The sequence below is a fragment of the Phoenix dactylifera genome, chromosome 3 (assembly GCF_051530095.1).
Source record: "Phoenix dactylifera cultivar Ajwa chromosome 3, Ajwa_hap1_PhDact_Kaust_v1.1, whole genome shotgun sequence".
In the NCBI taxonomy this organism is placed as follows: Eukaryota; Viridiplantae; Streptophyta; class Magnoliopsida; order Arecales; family Arecaceae; genus Phoenix; species Phoenix dactylifera.
In genome coordinates, this window is record NC_143192.1 from 3784566 (window position 1) to 3802286 (window position 17721).

Consider the following 17721-nt stretch of genomic DNA (forward strand, 5'->3'; position numbering starts at 1 on the left):
CAAGATCCACCCAGCGAATAACCGATGTGGGACTAAACACACGTCCGCACGGATCCTCACATACTCCCCCCGTTCAAGCCCTGACGTCCTCGTCAGGCTAAGGGTTCATATCTATTCAAATCAAATCACAAACACCACGATTAACCCGTAGTCAGCCCTAATGGATCTGTGCTGCAGTGTTCCCTAGTCCACATAGGTTATGAACTGGGTCCGCTCTGATACCATTTGCAACAACTCAGGATCTCACCCAAAATGGCTAGTCGGAAGGTATTGTTTGAGTTCTTTGATCCTGTATAAGTACCCAAGATCTATCCAGCGAATAACCGATATGGGACTAAACATACGCCCGCACGGATCCTCACAAGTTTGGCTAATGAATTCTTTCCAAGACAACCAGACACTCCCTTGAGAAATTTAATCACCTTCTAGATAAGATTGCAGGTTTTTCTTAGCTCAAATTTCTAAAGCTCTTGTGCATGAAGTGTCCTACTATCTTTCATAGATTTCTACTGTCGTGTGAAGCATTTGTCTCTCTCACTCATGTCCCTTGGTATAATAAACATTGACAATAAAATCAAATTTATGTCCATGACAGAGTACAACTTTTGTTTATTATATATGATTCATTCATCAAATCTTGTTGTGGTTTAGGTAGTCTCTTAGTCATCTTTTAAATCATTTTGCATTGTTACTTCACAGCAATTAGCATTATATTCATGCACAACAAACAGATATAAATTTGTGAACATTCAGATGTGATAAAGAATTAAGGGCTCGTTTGGTTCGCAGGTGTTGGGGATAGGAGGGACACCTTTAGTCCCATACTGCTTGTGTGACGAAGAGTGTTGTGCCTTAAATGGAAAGGCTCCCCTCTTTCTCTTTAGAGGGTCCTTTTGTGGGACAAAATCGTGAGGAGGGCTCCAGGTACGTGCGCCGTTCAACGTCGCGTCTCTCGACCTCCAAAGCGGACAATACCTCTGGAGAGAAAAGCGGACAATACCTATGGAGAGAAACGCAGCCACTTTTAGTCCACAACAGTTGGTGCGGTGAGCGTGGACCTCCCCCTGCACCCTGTAAAACCGCGAGGTGGAATCACAACACTCTCCGTTAGGGGGAATTGTGTTGGGGATGGGGGGGACACCTTTAGTCCCATACTGCTTGTGTGATGAAGAATGCTGTGCCTTAAATGAGGGGGCTCCCCTTTTTCTCTTTAGAGGGCCCTTTTGTGGGACAAAACCGTGAGGAGGGCTCCGGGTACGTGCGCCGTTCAACGCCGCGTCTCTCGACCCCCAAAGCGGACAATACATCTGGAGAGAAACACAGCTACTTTTAGTCCACAACAGCGAGAAAAGAAGGGAGGAAAGTGCGGTCAACGGAAAAGTAATAAGATGCCTCTTATTTGATTGGAGTTTTCAAAGGAGAGAGATGAGAAATTTGTATTCCCATGGGAATATGATTCCCACATTTGATGGAAAAGTTTTTCCAGTGAGAAACATAGAAAAGTTACTTTCCCATAAGACGGGAATTACTTCATTTTTATTTTTTTCCAAAAAGGCCCTTCAACATTAAAGAGGCATTAAAGACCTAATTTTTATTAAGGGTATAATAGGAATTACACATAACTTTTTTAGAAAAATGGATGGTCAACCAAACAGAAGCACTCTGAAAATCTGTCACTTTCTCATGGTTAACCAAATATGCCAAAAGTACTTTCCCTTGCATTTTCTTCGTAGGAATCTATTTCCCAGGAATCATATTCCCAGGAGGGAAAATGCTTCCCGCGAACCAAACGAGCCCTAAGCTCAATGTGGCAGATGAGATTTAGCTTGTGCTGCTATTACTTGGTTGTAACTCATTGATCTCCAACATTTATTGTCACTTTCGCAGGGTGTTGGCTGTTTTACTGACAATGAGACATCAGCTTCAAAATCCTTTTCGTAACCAAGATTGGTTTATATTTTTATAGATCACTTCCTAAGTTAGATTTGGTATAGATTTTTACTTGGTTTTTACGTAACTTAGAGATGGCAGATTCACCGGTCCAATTCGTAAACTTAAATAAACCTTTACCTTAGAATGTGTCTATGCGTTATCCATGAAAGCTTTCAAGGGTATATTTACCGGAGATTACTCATTGGGCCAAGGTGAAATAATATATTTACTCTAAGCTAAGACTTTGTTTTGATTGGGTTTATGGAAAGGGTCCAAGCATCACAGGTGGTAAAATTGTCCCAAAGATGCCCTAGTTCTGTTTTTAATTTGTTTTTCTTTCATATATTTACCTTTTTTTATATCATTTACAATTTCTATTAGGGCCTTTTTGGATACCTGAATAATAAAAAAAAAATCCATTGATCAAACACCTCAAATGCTGAAGTTAAGACGATGAGAATGGAGGGAAGAACATAGTTTTGATGCAATTGCCGAAGCTCTCAGATCTATCCTGAAAATATAGGACATTAGATTCCTATTGGAAGGTGATTTTCCTTATCCCATTCTTTTTTTAGATTTTATGATTAAATTCTTCTCAACCCACCATCAAAATCTTCTATTCTCTGCCAGCCATATGGGGAAGTAACATATATTTCTTTTACCTGATTCCACATGTGGCTGTTCATAATGTGCTGAATCCATGTAACATTTTATTGACATGCAATTTACTTCTCTCTGTTGTTAATAAGCGATGCCTGTAGGTGTTCTAAACCTTAATATGTTTCTAGGGTATAGCATAGTGTTGCTCAGCAACATTAATGACTGGGAAATAGTATGTAACTTTGGAACTTCAGCATTTTATTTTGGTAGATCAGATGCAATGTGATATGAGCTCCATAGCGGTACGTTTTGCATAGTAATTTAATGGCCAAATTTATGTTCCATTTACTACTTGTATCTGTTTACATAAACAGGTAGATGGATGTAAAATGCATCAGTTTACTGCTTCTGTTAAGAAGAAAAACAAACAAACTCCTATATATCCCACCAGCTATTAACCCCCTGAGTGCTCCACCCGCATCTTAAAAAAAATTCAAATCGAGAATCATTGTTGAGAAATCAGGTGCAGTCCACGAGGAAACTCGAGATCTCGACGACTGTGTCCTCAAAGATCTAACATGCATAAAAAAAACCATTTGGGGATTATTAGGGCATCATGCAAATATGCCACTAGATGGAAAATCAACATAGCCGAGAGGCAGTTACCTGAGATCTACGGGGCGACGATAGTATCGTCGATAGAGGAGGACAGTCAGTCGGAGTTTCGAAGAACATCGCGGACTGGCGGTGGCTACGGGCAGGAAGGAGGAGCAGGAGGATGAGGAGAAACTTGCAAAGGAGGAGAATGAGGATGGTAGAGAGGCGATGGTGGGTCAGCCAATGGTGGAGAGGCTCTCTGGAGGAGCAGCTTGGCTAGCGATTGTGTGGAACAAAAGAGGTTGATGGTGGGTCGGATAGAGATTTGGGGGGATATACGGCTTCCGGCGATGCTTATAAGCATCGTCTTGTTATTGGCTTCCGGCGATGCTTATTCGTGTCATATTATCTCTCCAATCCACCGCGAACATCGGTAAAGTATCTCTGATGCTTATATACGTCAGCTAATTCTTGGCCTCTGACAATGCTTGCCAAAAAGCACCGATAAAACCTTGTAATCTATTTCCGACGCTTTTAAGCATTGCATATACCGACGTTACTAAAAAGCATTGGCAAATTTTAGCATAGTAACCATATTATCGATGCTTCTTTCTAGCATCGACAAATTACAGTCGGAATTTTCCATTTTTTCTGTAGTGGTTGATTGTCCGACTACAAGACCATGCTTTATCATCAGAGTGACCATAACAACCACAATCAATTGCATGAAATTATAGAATGGTAGTATATTTTAACATTGCTTGCCTAGACTCCTTGGTCATACGATGCCAGCTTGACCCAAGTGATCTCTAAGGCATCGCTCTAGGGCTTTTGTGGCCGTGTCACATGGTCGACCCAAGTGACACATACAGGGCATTATAGAAGTGGTATTAGAGCATGGATTTAAAATCACTGGGAACTATGGGGTTTGACAAATTTTGGAAATTAATTAGCAAACTCATATTATTTCGGTGGGATTTTATCAAAGTTGCGTAGCGAATGTATGGTAGGTTAGGTCATTTTGAATCTGATCAAAAATATTAATTTTAAGGGTTTTACAATGGAAGACTTGATTTGATTTCCTATTTAAGGAGATTTGATTTGAGTATCCTTAAAGCCTTAAGTATGTTAAATTCGAGAACGAAATTATTTTAAGGAAGGGAGAATGTAATGGGCTGTAGGAGTTGGGCATGTGGGCCGGCCCGAAGAGGCCGGGCCCAACTCATTATGTGCGCTGCACGTTAGGTAAATAGGGAGAAATACTTCGGTTGGGAGTCTTCTTCTTCTCCGAGTACGATCGCATTTCTGACTAGGGTTTCAGGGCGATCCAAACATCGAAATTCAGGAAATTTTGCCTATTAATACCACCCATCCTCCTCCTTTGAGAACCATCAAAGAATAGGCTAGATTTCATTGTCGATCCCAAGCACTTCCCTAGTTTTTTCCTTCGAATTTTACCAGAAAGAGTCACCGGATCATAGCAGCATTGAGGTACACGAGCCGCCGGATTACATGAAATAGAGCAGTCCCTATTTTACCTTCTTCTTGCGACCGTGTCATATGGTCGTCCCAAGTGACAGGTTTGGAGCGTGACAGCCCTCTATAGGCGGGTCGAGCGAAAGCCTGTGCTGCGGGCGCAGGTATCACATATATATGCTCATTTGACTTGCACTCCAATAATACCAAAGTCTTGGACAAAAGTTACATAGCTGCATTGTAACTTTCTTAATTAGTGCTCATCCTATAAGAATTTAACAAAAATATTATATATTGGCCACCTAACTCTTTTCTGCTAGAGTTTCCATGTTACCCTAGAAGTGCACTAGCTTTTGCGGAGGGATGAGACCTAGCTGGCAAATAGCTAGCTTTGTCGCATGAAGTGGTCCTTGCATGGAGTGGCCCGCGGTTATGGAAGAGCAATGGAGACCGAACAAAGGCCACATGCAAGTTGATGTGACCCATGCCCATACCTATCTTGACATAGGAAAAATAGCACCATAAAGGATAGTGTCCTCGAATATTTTATTCCATCACAACCATTAATTGTACCAATTCTTCATCTATCTTAGCCCATTGAACCCACTTTCAGTGCCATCCAAATCCATCGAATTGGGATCCTCTTCCATCCTGATTTGGATTACAGAGAGCATATTACCAGAGCTATCTGTGGTTCGATATGTATATACGATCCATCGGCATGCTGCTAATGTGCTACGGTGAATTGCCAATCATAGATGGCCATGATTAAAAGATAGGGCCTCTCCTGATGTAATCGAAATCAGGGAGCATCCGAATCGAACCCTATCCGACCGACAGTGTCGGCAGTGCAATAAAGGGGCGGTCCAGATTGGCCCACTGGATTTACCTCCTTACTTTGTGTAGATAATATCATCGTTTCATGCTGTTTCCTTGGTGGTGGTAGCTCCCTTCCACAATCCACCAGCTAATTTGGCCATGTTCTATCGTCCTCTGAGATTCCCTTTTTTTGGCCAAGTGGAGACACCTTTGGCTCCCCCATCCAGTGGTTGCGATGCCAATTGCCATCCCCGTGACGGGAGTCAAGTCATTCAAGTGGACGGACGCATGCACGCCATCTGTGGATGAAGGTGACAAGCATCACACAGCATATATATATATATAGAAACGTTATGGTCAATTGGTCATGCATCTCTTTTTTTCACTTTAATTTTTCTGAGAGTCCTACCTGATAATATAAGTATAATAATAAAAACATGAAGGGACAGATCTTACCGGAGAAAAAAAAAGTAGGCCCAATGTATATATATATATATATATTTTTAAAAACGGCAATTCATATAGTTCTAACTTGAATACATTCTGCCAAATCAAGAGAAAACAAAAAATATACTGGTTGGAGAATATTCTCTATCGAGAGAGAAAGGGGAAGGAAGAAAAAGATAAAGAGTTTGTAAACTTTAAGAACTCATTTAGTCCATTAAATTTTACTTTATGATTCCAACTAAACCAAAGACCTTTTTTTTTTTTTTAATGGGAACCAAACAGTCCTAAATGATGGAGTTGGCCATTAGTTTTCTAGGCTGAAGTATTTGGAGCCTTAGAATCAACTTCATCAAAAAAGCAGATTGCATGGAATTTAAACAGCTTTAGCTAGATGCTTGTATTCTCATGCAAGTATGGCCAATTTAGCATGCTAGGTTAACTATGAAGAAATAGCTAAAAATTAAAAACAATATATATAGATGCATGTGCCAAAATCTTGCTTCCACCATGATTATGTGAACTGTTTGAGCATCAATTCATATAAAATAAATAATTCTGCAAATAAATTACTTTCAAAATAGTAGAAGGAGAGGAACACTGATTTTTAAATTTTTTGAATCATCATTATTTAAAAATTTGTGCATTACAACATTCTTACAAGACGTTGCTTACTAATTAACTAGCTCCTATCCGATTACTCATGTCTACAGAATGGCCAACAGTATGGTGGATTGAATGATATTCTTTGCGGCTCAGTATTTTAATAATTTTATTTAAAATAATTAATTTTTATTTTTTTATTTATTTTTTTAATTTTATGGACTGCATTCAAGATTTATATATTAAGGATTGATTTATTGTTATGGCAGAAAGGCAAAAGCAGGTTTGACCATCATTTTCAGGAAAATATTTTATAACATGCTAATACTATTGTGAGGGGAAAAAAAAAAACTCTCTATTTCGCATTAAAAATATCAGGCTGAAGAACAATGCTTAAAAAGAAGGAATAATAATAATAATAATAATAAAACCCTTCCCCAGGGCTAACCATAGTTAACGACGGGTACTAAGAATCACGGGAAATTGGTTGCTTTGGGTTGGAGCACGTACAAATGTACGTAGAGGAGGACGATTCGCCGTTCGAGGTGAACGAATGGACGGACGTGCGAGAGCGGCAACGTTAAAGCAAAAAGAATCTTGCTTCCTTTATCGCAGCAGCAGCAACAACAACAACAAAAAAAAAAAAAAAAAATTCTCTTCTTTAAAACAAGTGTAACGCTCACTACTTTAGCCACTGCTTAGACTTGTGGTGTAGGACCGCTCTTGAACCGTTAGTAGCCGGGGTGGTGCCGGGTATGACGTACTCACACGTGGGACTCGAGCTAGAGCTCAGAGGAGTAGCTGAGCCGGGCCCACGGGTGGGGAGGGTATGAGTAAAACCGGTCGGGGTGCCCAACACACGGCCATTTCTGCCCGCATCGAACATTCTCCTGGCGGGGCGGGGGCCCAGTGGGGGCTGCTACGCGGGGGTGGGCTTGTCCCTTCCTCCCCCCTACCCCTTTTTTTCATCATAAAAAAAAAAAAAAAAAAAAAAAAAAACAAGTGTAACGCAATACTACTACCTAGTCCAAGCACCATCCTGCATACCATCCCATTTGACACGCTAAGAAGTTGACGTCCGGAAAGGCTGAAACCCGTCTATCACTGAGAGGGTGTCAAAACGAGTTCCAGTGATCGAGGTGCGTTTAAAAGTTTGAGCAAGAAGAAGAGAGTAAAAAGAGCGGTGGAGTACAAACCAAGGTTCTGTGAACCAAATTTAAAAGAAGAGAGATGAGAGAGAGAGTGTGATAGGGACTTGGCCTTTGGGAGACAGCTGGCTCACAGCAGGCCTTCATCAATGCTATACCAACTGCGCCCACGTCATTCTCCCCTCTCTAGTCCTTTCTCGGGAAATAGCTATCCCTCCAAACCCCACCTCCTTATTACGCCATTCCCATTTTTTTGTTTTCTTTTGGGAGGTTGGCCCTTTCTCTTTTATCGTTGATATTATCCGGAATAAGAACATAAAAAGACGAGCCATCCGAGCTCCAATTTATCTAGAATAATTATTGATGGCAGCCGCCTTTAGGCTTTTAGCTGTCCGGAATAGCGGTGATTTGATGTGATAAACCGAGCTTTGCGACGTTAATAACCGGCAACTTGCGTAGGGATAGTAACTTAGGTCTTAGTATCATCATATTGCCTAGTTTGACCTTGGTCCGAGGGCCGTACAAGATTGGCTTGAATCAAAGCCGTCTATTTTAAAAATTTCTCCGAAGTATTAGACTACGTTGTTGGTCGGTGTATTGGGATAGGCAATTAGTTATCCCATCACTTCAAAGAACCCCCCGCCGCAGCTACTGAGGACCCTAGACCTTTCTAGGGCGCAGTCCCCAAAGGAGGAGATAAACGTTGCGTCATTAAGGAAACCTTTCCATTGAAACATAATCACTGGTTACAAGCCTATATATGGTAACTACAAAAAATATTTTTTAATTTTTTTTTTAATATTTTAATTTTATGAGAACAAATAGATGCTCAAGAATATATTAATTAATTAATATATAAAAAACAGAAAAAATATTTTACATAAATATTATTATAATAAAAAATGGTTATCTGTGATTAAAGGGGAGAGGATTGGGTGTCGAGGATGGGGGTGGTGGTAGAGTCTGAGTACGGATTAGAGGGCGAGGAGGGGACGGCACGGAGGAAACGATAGGGGCTACAATAATAGCGGAATAGCGTGTGAGGGTTGGCGAGTTGGTGGTTAGTACTACGCTGGTATAGTGGGGGAAGGAGGGAGCGTAGCTTTTTAGCCAGCTTTAACCAAGTTGTGCAGTGTTGCGAATGTTGGGGGCATAGGAAGCAGGAGAGCAGCGCAGACCAAAACCAAGGGGACGAGAGCCATCTCAGCCTCTTCTCGGAGACAAGAGCTTAGGTGAAGATACGTCGACAGGTGGGTTGGTAGAGAAGGAAAACGCGATCTAGAACTGCAGACACAACGGCTACGGTAGAAAGAAGAAGAAGAAGAAGTTAACAAAAGAAGAGAGGTAGAGAGAGATAAGGATCAGAGTGGGATCATCGTGATGGAAACTGGAGTTGGTTTGGGGGACAAAAGGGAAAGAAAGGAGGATGAAGAGAGTCTGGGGCTTGGCTTTGGCTGTGGTTCGGATTCCATCACATTTGCTCCTCATCAGAAGCTGATACGCACGGCTGGGTTTCCCTTCCTTTCTTGTACCACCAGGGATGGAGGCAGCGTTCCAACTTCGACTCCGTTCCTCGGCAGCGGCCCCACCTTATTTTTGAACGATGCATACGATGGTGGAAGAGCTCTGCAGCCTTTTCCCATCCCCTTCAGATCCCCAGGTTTTCTTTTCTTTTCGTGTTTTTTTTTCCTTTTATACTTTGACCCCTCTTCCTCTCCTCCATTATATATCTCTTTTGCGTTCAATTTTATCTTCTTTTCTGTGGGAGGGGGAGGTGGCCTCCATTAAATAATTCAGTGGCTACAGGAATGGAGGCAGGAGGAAAGACTGATAAGTTTTTTGGTGGTGTGTGTGGGGTGTGATGCAGGTGTGGCAATGGGCGTCGGTGGCAGTGCCTCTGCAGCGGCTCTGAGAGCGATTCCTTTTACTTCGGCGCAGTGGCAGGAGCTCCAGCGCCAGGCTCTGATCTACAAACACATCATAGCCTCTGTTCCTGTCCCACCCGACCTCCTCTTCCCGAGCTCTCCTTCCCATCACCTTCTCCCAAATCGTCTGTCCTCTCTCTAACTCTTTTTTTTTTTGTCTCCTTTGAAAGATTGTTCGTAAATAGTGTCTCTTACTCTATGCTTTGTTATAAGAAACAGTGGTGGTCGGTAGAGGTTCTGCTGGGGCCTTTAACTTGAGGTTTTCGGGCAACACCGATCCGGAGCCAGGGAGGTGCCGGAGGACGGACGGGAAGAAGTGGAGGTGCTCGAGGGACGCGGCTCCGGACCAGAAGTACTGCGAGCGCCACTTGCACAGGGGTCGTCCTCGTTCAAGAAAGCCTGTGGAAGTTGGCAAGACCAAACCCATCACCTCCAACGCTCCTCCACCCACCGCTGTCTCCACCAACTCACCCACTATCGTCACCGCCGCGGCCACCGCCACCGCCACCGCCGCCGCCACCAGCAGCAGCAGCCTTTCCAAGCCATTTCCATCCCAGTCCTCTGTCTTTTTCCCCAAGGATGAGTTGAAGTTTCCATTCCAACCGTTGGAACCAAACAAGGAACCCAGGTTAGTTTAGACTTTAGAGCAAGCCGTTTTTTTATTGTAGGACTCGTTCATTTGCTCCAGCGTAACATCTTGGCGTTTATGTTTACTACCTGTCCAGGTGCCTGGATTGGATTAAAGGGAATAATGAGGAGATGGAGTCAAGCTTGCAGTGGGAGCTGATGCATTCGAAGATTGGATTGAGTAGCAGCAGTACTCCGATTCTCCATAACTATGAGGACCATCTGAACTCGAGCTACACTGCCTTTCTTAATCCTGATTTCTGCTCACTGGAAGAAGACACCATCGGCGACCATAGGGAAATCCCAAGGAGCTTCATTGATGCCTGGTCCACCGAGAACCCCGCCACTGCCACCACCAAGAATGGCAACTTAACCTCCGTTCCCGCTGGCGGGGAGCTTCCACTCTCGACCCTCACGCTCTCCATGTCCGGCGTTGAGGAAGGTGGTGATCATCAAATCCAGATGGGCCTCGGCGTGGGCGATACGCTTGTTAAGACTCGCCCCTCGGGCTGGATAGCCCCTGCTTCGCCGCTCGGCGGTCCGCTCGGTGAGGTCCTACAGACGAGCAATGCGACATCTCCCCGGCAGGGGTTCGTCGCCGATGATTGCAGGGATTCTGGCAGCGGCGGGCTTATCAACTGTATGAGCATTGGCTTTCATGGCAGTCAAGCGGCGAGCCCCCAAGAGAGTCCGACGAGGTTGGCTTCGTCTCCCTCCGGCGTTCTTCAGAAGGCAATGGTCTCGCTTTCTGATAGCAGCAGCAGCAGCAGTCCCACTTTTGCCGCTGCCTCCCGATCCGAGATTGCTCTGCAGTGGATGAACCAGGCGAAGCAGCAGTAGAATTCTCTATCGAGACTGGGACTGTTGGGTTTCTTCTTTGTTTCTTGCAGTTTTGCTTGTTTCTTGTTTTATCTTGTTCTTATCGTCGTCGGGTTAACATGTTCTTGCTCTCTTGTGCTGTGTCGGAGTGGAAACAATGGCGGAAGACTGGTCTTCTGTTTGCTTACTGACTTGGGTCTCCATGGAGCTCGTGGGAAACCAAATCGGAAAACAGCTGATGCTCGGTTTTAATCTATGCATGGTGTTTGAAATTTAAATCCCGAGAAGTTAAAGGAAAAAACGTAAGTGTGATTTGATTCCCTCGAGAACAATATTTGTAGAATTATAAAAGAAAACAAATTGATCGGAAATACTATTATGGTTTGTAATTTCTGGCTGCAGGGTTTATGGATTACCATCTTTTTTTGACGCAAGCCTTTTTTTTTTGAGGCCTTCCTTGTTTCCTGCGTAATTGTCTTTGGTTTATTTATTTGAAATAAGTTGTTTTGTCTAGCTGAATAGACTTAAATAACGCTTGGAGTAAGTTGATTTTTTCTAAGATTTATAGAAATCTATCTTGTGTCAATAAATTCTTAGGAAAGATCAAGGGTGATGACGTGTGTAAAATGCTCCGCGTCTTGTCTCTATTGTTCTTATATTTTGCCACTATCTGTATTTACTTTGTACATAAACTCTATCATTAAAAAATTATTGAGGAAGTGCATCTTCGCTTCTCCAGCTACTCCAAAGAAATTGTAACCAATGGTTCATTCAAGTATAATTTCCTGTGATACGGGAAACACGCTATGCAAGCTTTGGATTGAGGGTCCTAACAATATTTGAAATAGCCATGAAATGAGAAATTCTTATCAATTTGATAAATGTTTTACGTTGTGGGGATGGGTTGAGTGTGGGTTTGGGAGCTTAGAAAGCTTAGAAACCAGATGAAACATGAGGAAGCAGAGACGTGGCATGCGTGTTGCATACTTCAAAACAAAAGAGATGGAAGGAAACTTTTTTCTGTATAAATCTTCTTCTTCCACTTGGTGGAACTCTCGAAAAACTTGGAGAAAAGCATGCCTTTTCATATGTAGAGCTCAATATGGCTCAAGAGAGAACCAATATTATTATTGTTTCAGTAAAATTGGAGGAGCATCTTCCATTAGGATGTGGTCTTGTGAGCACTAGATTTTTATGGCCCAACTCGGTACCCAAAAAAAAAAAAATACAAACTTCAAATAAGAGTATCTTGTGAGGAGATATTTCATAGAAATTTCACCAATACAATCCTGCATTCAACTAAATCCAAAAACTAAGAGAACTAATGATTGGTTTCTCCCCATCTTTGGTAATTAATCTCTATATTTTGAAAGGGGCAACCTTATCTTGATTGGTTGGGCGGTTGGTTATTTATTAGAAATCCCAAAATTTTAGGGTGCAATTGTCCCCAAACCCCCAAACTTTTTTTTTTTGTGTGTGTGGATTGGGTGTGTCACTTGATCACAAAGATGTAAGTCTATCAAATAGGGTGCGATGTTGCATAGCATATACAACATGTCGCATGCAATACACGAAGCAACACCTTTGAATGTTTGATAGCGATTCATCTTGGTGATTGATTATGTGGCACCAACTATGGTTTGGCTTCCCTAGTGATTCCGTTTAAATAAATTAATTTCAGGTATGTATTCAGCTTTGAAGCTTGCTCGACCAACCAATAGGGTCTACATTCTACATAAGCTGCAGCCTAACAAATATTATCTATCTATTGCTTCTATATTTGAGCTATTAATCAAAATTCATTGCATGTTAAATATGAGAGAATATACATTTGCAGATGCATGTCACTTTTTTATCCTTATTCTCTCTAATCCAGGCTTGAAACTGGTGAGATATAGTCTTTGAATTACAGCTATTGGCATCTTGCACAACAATTATGATTAAATAAGCCCTACATGGTAATTATGTATTATCATGGCCATCGTGTTGTACCCGAATTAGTACTCCAAACTACTAGCGAGAAGTTTAAAAGCCAGTGAGTACTGTTAGAGAGAAACGCCAATGAGATTTGTGACGCCCAGACCGCAAATCGTAATTCGAGAGCATAACAACCATCACATACTCAAAGAGATTGTCCCTATAAGCATGCGGGGCATTACTTAATGTTAAAATCATCATTTGTCCGAAAAGCTTAGGCTGATAGAATGAGGTAGATTTATTTATATATTTTATATTTTCTTACACTTCTTCTCATATGTGGGCCGAATTTTTCTTTAATTGGTAAGCCCAACATATGAAATTTTTTAATAATGAGGTTAAAAAGTACAGAGACAGGGTTCGAACTCAAGACCTCTGCACTAATACTATGTTGAAATCACCATTTGTCCTATCAGCTTAAGCTTTTAGGACAAGTGGTGATTTCAACAGGCAAGTAGGATAGAGGTGGTGGAGTGCGGCGAGAGAAACAGGGGATCGGTGCCCTCTTTCATTATTATGGAGGTGGATAAGGGAAGGTCACTACTTTTGCCGGGGGGGGGGGGGGGGGGGGGATTGTAGTTGGGCCAGGCCCAACACCATTGGTGAGAGGCAGGGGAATGGCGAAGGAACCTAGTATGGTTCTCTCCTCATGGAATAAAAACAACACACATAGTTTAGCATTCTCTTCTTTTCTATCCTCTTGTTTACTTTCTTTCCTTGTCCCTTACTACAGTATTTATTATGCTACTTTAATACGCTACTCCTGTCATTGTTTTGGAGTAGCTTTCTTGTCATGTTATTTTTAACTATATCTATATATAGAGAATGCACACTGATATAGTTTTGAATTTTGAACTCACAAAATGATTTCTATTCATACTCTGTATATTTATACAATCAGAGAAGCATAATTTTAAACGTATAAAATATGTAACCAAAAAGGAAATTTATAATACAATAAATGGTAATATTTACAAAAATAAAAAACTGATCCTAGAATCATGGGAGGCAAAAAAAATCTGGCAGTGTTTATTACGGTAGCTGGACTTGAGTTGTCACTTGCTTGTTTTCTTCATTTTTCTTGATACTATATCTGTCTATGCTTCATAAAGGACCTCCTGTTACTGACTAGTAATTAAGATGAGAGACTATATAGCTTAAGATGTTAGGGTGGATGTTATAGCACAAATTCCTCAACATGCTTGTTGTATCTTGAAAGTTATATATGGCATCTTGATCTCTATACCACTTGCACCTAATCAAAATTAGTTTCTGCATCTAAGGTGCGAGATTGGTGCGATCACCATGCTTTTTAATTGTGCAGCGGAACCTGATGCATTGCTGCATTGGTTTTTTGTGCTGGTCTGAATGAGGATTTTGTATAGCTCTTGAAAGAGGAGCCATTATAGCTTCGTAGATTACAGTGGTTTGCCGTATCCAATGGCAGATCCGAAAGCAGAGATCCTCAGAATTCAGATAAGTTATTAAATCTGACCTCTGAATTTGTGAAATTCTTACACTCCTTCCTCTCGGTTGATCCTAGTAGAGGGTATTGAACCGATCTAGCGACCACCCATCATTAGACCTTCACCTAGGCCTTCGTCTGGCATCATTGGACCTTATCATCAACAACCCTTGTTGTGCTACCTTTGCCCTAATCGGACTCTTGTATCACGATCGCCCGATCATCACCCAAGATCAGATTGATGTGAGCTGCATGGGTACATCATCTGGACAAGTGTATATTTAGAGTGGGGTTTTATACTTTAGTCCATTAATTAAAGCCGTGTGCCGTATAATTTGACTTGAAAAATTTATATTATTTAGTTCTATCCTCATGTTTGAAAAATCCTAAATATTTGTAATTAAAATTTATAATGCGCGCGCATGTGTGTATTAAATATTATGTCTGCTCTAAAAAATAATAAATTTTAAAATTTTCAATCAAACATGAAGTGTTTAATTGAGCATGATCACGAGCATGTTATTTGATTTGTATGATGGAAGAGTTTGAAATGGATTTTAGATCTTGCTTTGAATCCATATGTATGGATATTTGAAAGAATTATGGTTGCTATATGCCGTGGAAACTAATTTCGAAATGGATTTAATGAGTATTTTCTACTCTACTTATTTTTCAAGTCTACCAAAGGGATTGATCATTGGCTACATGTCCTGAAACTAGTTTCTTTTAGGCCTAGCCGTTAATAAAGCTAGTCTTTTTTGTACCTAGCCAGTGGAGCTGATTGTGGCCATATGAATAACCACCAGCTCTTTTGGAGCTTTGCAAGTCAAGACTAATTAGCTGGAATATGCTGATGGATGACATATTCCATACTCAAGGGCAGGTCTCTTTCAGGTCTTGTCATGGTGCTAATTGTAGATATAGTCGATAAGATTGTTAGAGGGAAAAGGTTGTAAATGCTTTTAAAATTTCATAAAAAAAGAGTTGAAACTATTATGGCTTACTGGACTTAAAATTTGATAGTTGAAACTATTATGGCTTACTGGACTTAAAATTTGATAGTTGAAACTATTTGAACATTGTAATAAATATATATGTTTGATCCAACTAGCTATGCAAATGTTACTTACTGGACTATTAGCTCATGTTATCTTTTTACTAGATACCTAAGAGAAGCTCCGATGGGCCATGGGTTGAGGGTTAAAGTATTATGGCTTAGCCAGTTGTCCCTCAATGAGTAACTTTGTATCAAATTTTTTTTTTGTGTTATTACGGAAGGAAAGAGTCCTTTTGGAGTGGCCTTATTCAAGTCTCTGAAATCAATTAATACTCGGAGCTTTTCATTCTTCTTAATTACTAGCCCTATATTTGCCAACAATTCCACATACCAGGCTAGTTTTATAAACTTAATCTTGAACAATCTTTTGACGTTCTCTTTTACCTTTAGGGTCACGTTAGACAGGGAGGCAGCGAGCCTACGGAGACAGGCACGGCCGGATGAAACGGAAGGCCGCTGTGGGACTCCCACCAAGGGTGCTCGAGGACCGCACTAGGGCGGCCTCTTGCCACAGCAAAGGTGAGGGGTTCAGAATAGGCACATGGAATGCCAACATGTCCCCCACGAGGGGGTAAGGCTGCACATGCCACTAACGGATCGCAGTGGTACCCAATAGGGGTTCTCCAAACAAGAGTAAGATATTATTTGGGTTCCTTAATCTTGTAAAAATACCCAAGATCTACCCAGCAAATAACCGATGTGGGACTAAACACACGCCCGCAAGGGTCCTCACATACTCCCCCCGTTCAAGCCCTGACGTCGTCGGGCTGAGGGTTCAAATCCATTCAAATCTAATCACAAACACCACGATCGGTCCGTGGTCAACCCCAATGGATCTGTGCTGCAGTGTCCCCTAGTCCACATAAGTTATGGGCCGGGTCCGCTCTGATACCATTTGTAACAACCCGGGATCTCACCCAAAATGGCTAACCGGAAGGTATTATTTGGGTTCCTGAATCCTGTATAAGTACCCAAGATCTACCAAGCAAATAACCGATGTGAGACTAAACACACGCCCACACAGGTCCTCACAGAAGGGATGCACCTCGCGATGGTTGGCTGCAGCAAGGCAAGGAGCCCGCCGCTGGCTGCTTATCCGAGACTGCTCACGCGTCGATATGATCACAGTCTTTGGCAACTTGAAAGGGTTGAGCCTTTCCTTGATTGGTAATATGTGTTCCATCAAATTTTGGTCATGTTCGGGCATCTTCGTGCAGTTCCAAGCAAGGTTACTATCTTCCTGGTCTTCTGGGCTCAATAGTTGGCTTACAATTGTTGGCCTTTGTTGAGACGTAGTTCCCAGATTAACTTCAAACACAGGATCCTGTACCTTAGCTTTGGTATCTTCCTTGCTCGGTTTATGCCTTTAGCCACTACTCAGCTTATCCTACCTGATGTTCCATATATCCAATCTATCAGGCATTTAGGAGTACATGTGTCAGGTTGTCCCTTAGATTATTCGGTCTATTCCTCTGATGGAACCCAAAGATATCGAAGCTTCGGCTTCTAAGTTATTAGCTTTTTCTGTCTGTCAATTCTAGGTATTTGGTTCTTGTGAGGTCCAATAGTCCCACATCGGAAAGATTCGTTTCGGAGCCTGAGCATATGAGGCGGGTGTCTCCAAATCCTGCATATGCGTTTTGGGTGGAAAACAAAACCGGAAATGGGTGAAGGACGCTTGCATGAAGCCCCAGAACCGGACAATATCTAGCAGAGGAGCCCCGTGTTCCCCCCTCATGTGGCTCCTACGTGGGCACTAGGTGCCTCACGTGCCTCGTAGAGGCGGGGGCGTGACATTTGGTATCAGAGCCGGTGGGAAGGGTGTGAAGCCCAATAGTCCCATATCGGAAAGATTCGTTCCGGAGCCTGGGCATATGAGGCGGGTATCTTCAAATCCTACGGACGCGTTTTGGGTGAAAACAAAACTAGGGAGGGGTGAAGGACGCTTGCGTTAAGCCCCAGAACCAGACAATATCTGGCAGGGAAGCTCCGTATTTCCCGCTCATGTGGCCCCCACGTGGGCACTAGGTGCCTCACATGCCTCGCAGAGGCGGGGGCATGACAGTTCTCGCACGAATATTGCCTTGTTTCAATCTAGCTGGGACTAGAACATGTCAATCCTCAGCCGATATTATTGGCTAGGATGTGGTGTAAATAATATCTCTTATATCTCACCGGTCGTTGATAAGAGAGATAATGTGATGTATCGAACACCACATCAGTATTTTATTG

General features: G+C 42.1%; 1 protein-coding gene across 2 annotated transcripts; it reads left to right on the forward strand.

The window, feature by feature from the left end:
* The first annotated feature begins 8546 nt into the window (after window positions 1–8546).
* On the forward strand, window positions 8547–11379 carry LOC103722922 (growth-regulating factor 7-like). 2 transcript variants are annotated; one of them, XM_008813656.6, is made up of 4 exons: window positions 8547–9279; window positions 9487–9669; window positions 9764–10172; window positions 10270–11379. In XM_008813656.6, exons 1-4 carry the CDS (start codon window positions 9000–9002, stop codon window positions 11009–11011), a joined length of 1614 nt encoding a protein of 537 aa, XP_008811878.4. In that variant the 5' UTR covers window positions 8547–8999; the 3' UTR covers window positions 11012–11379. The 2 variants fall into 2 exon arrangements, with proteins under 2 accessions (XP_008811878.4, XP_008811877.4); XM_008813655.6 differs by having other exon boundaries at window positions 8728–9279; window positions 9758–10172.
* Window positions 11380–17721: the final 6342 nt, after the last annotated feature.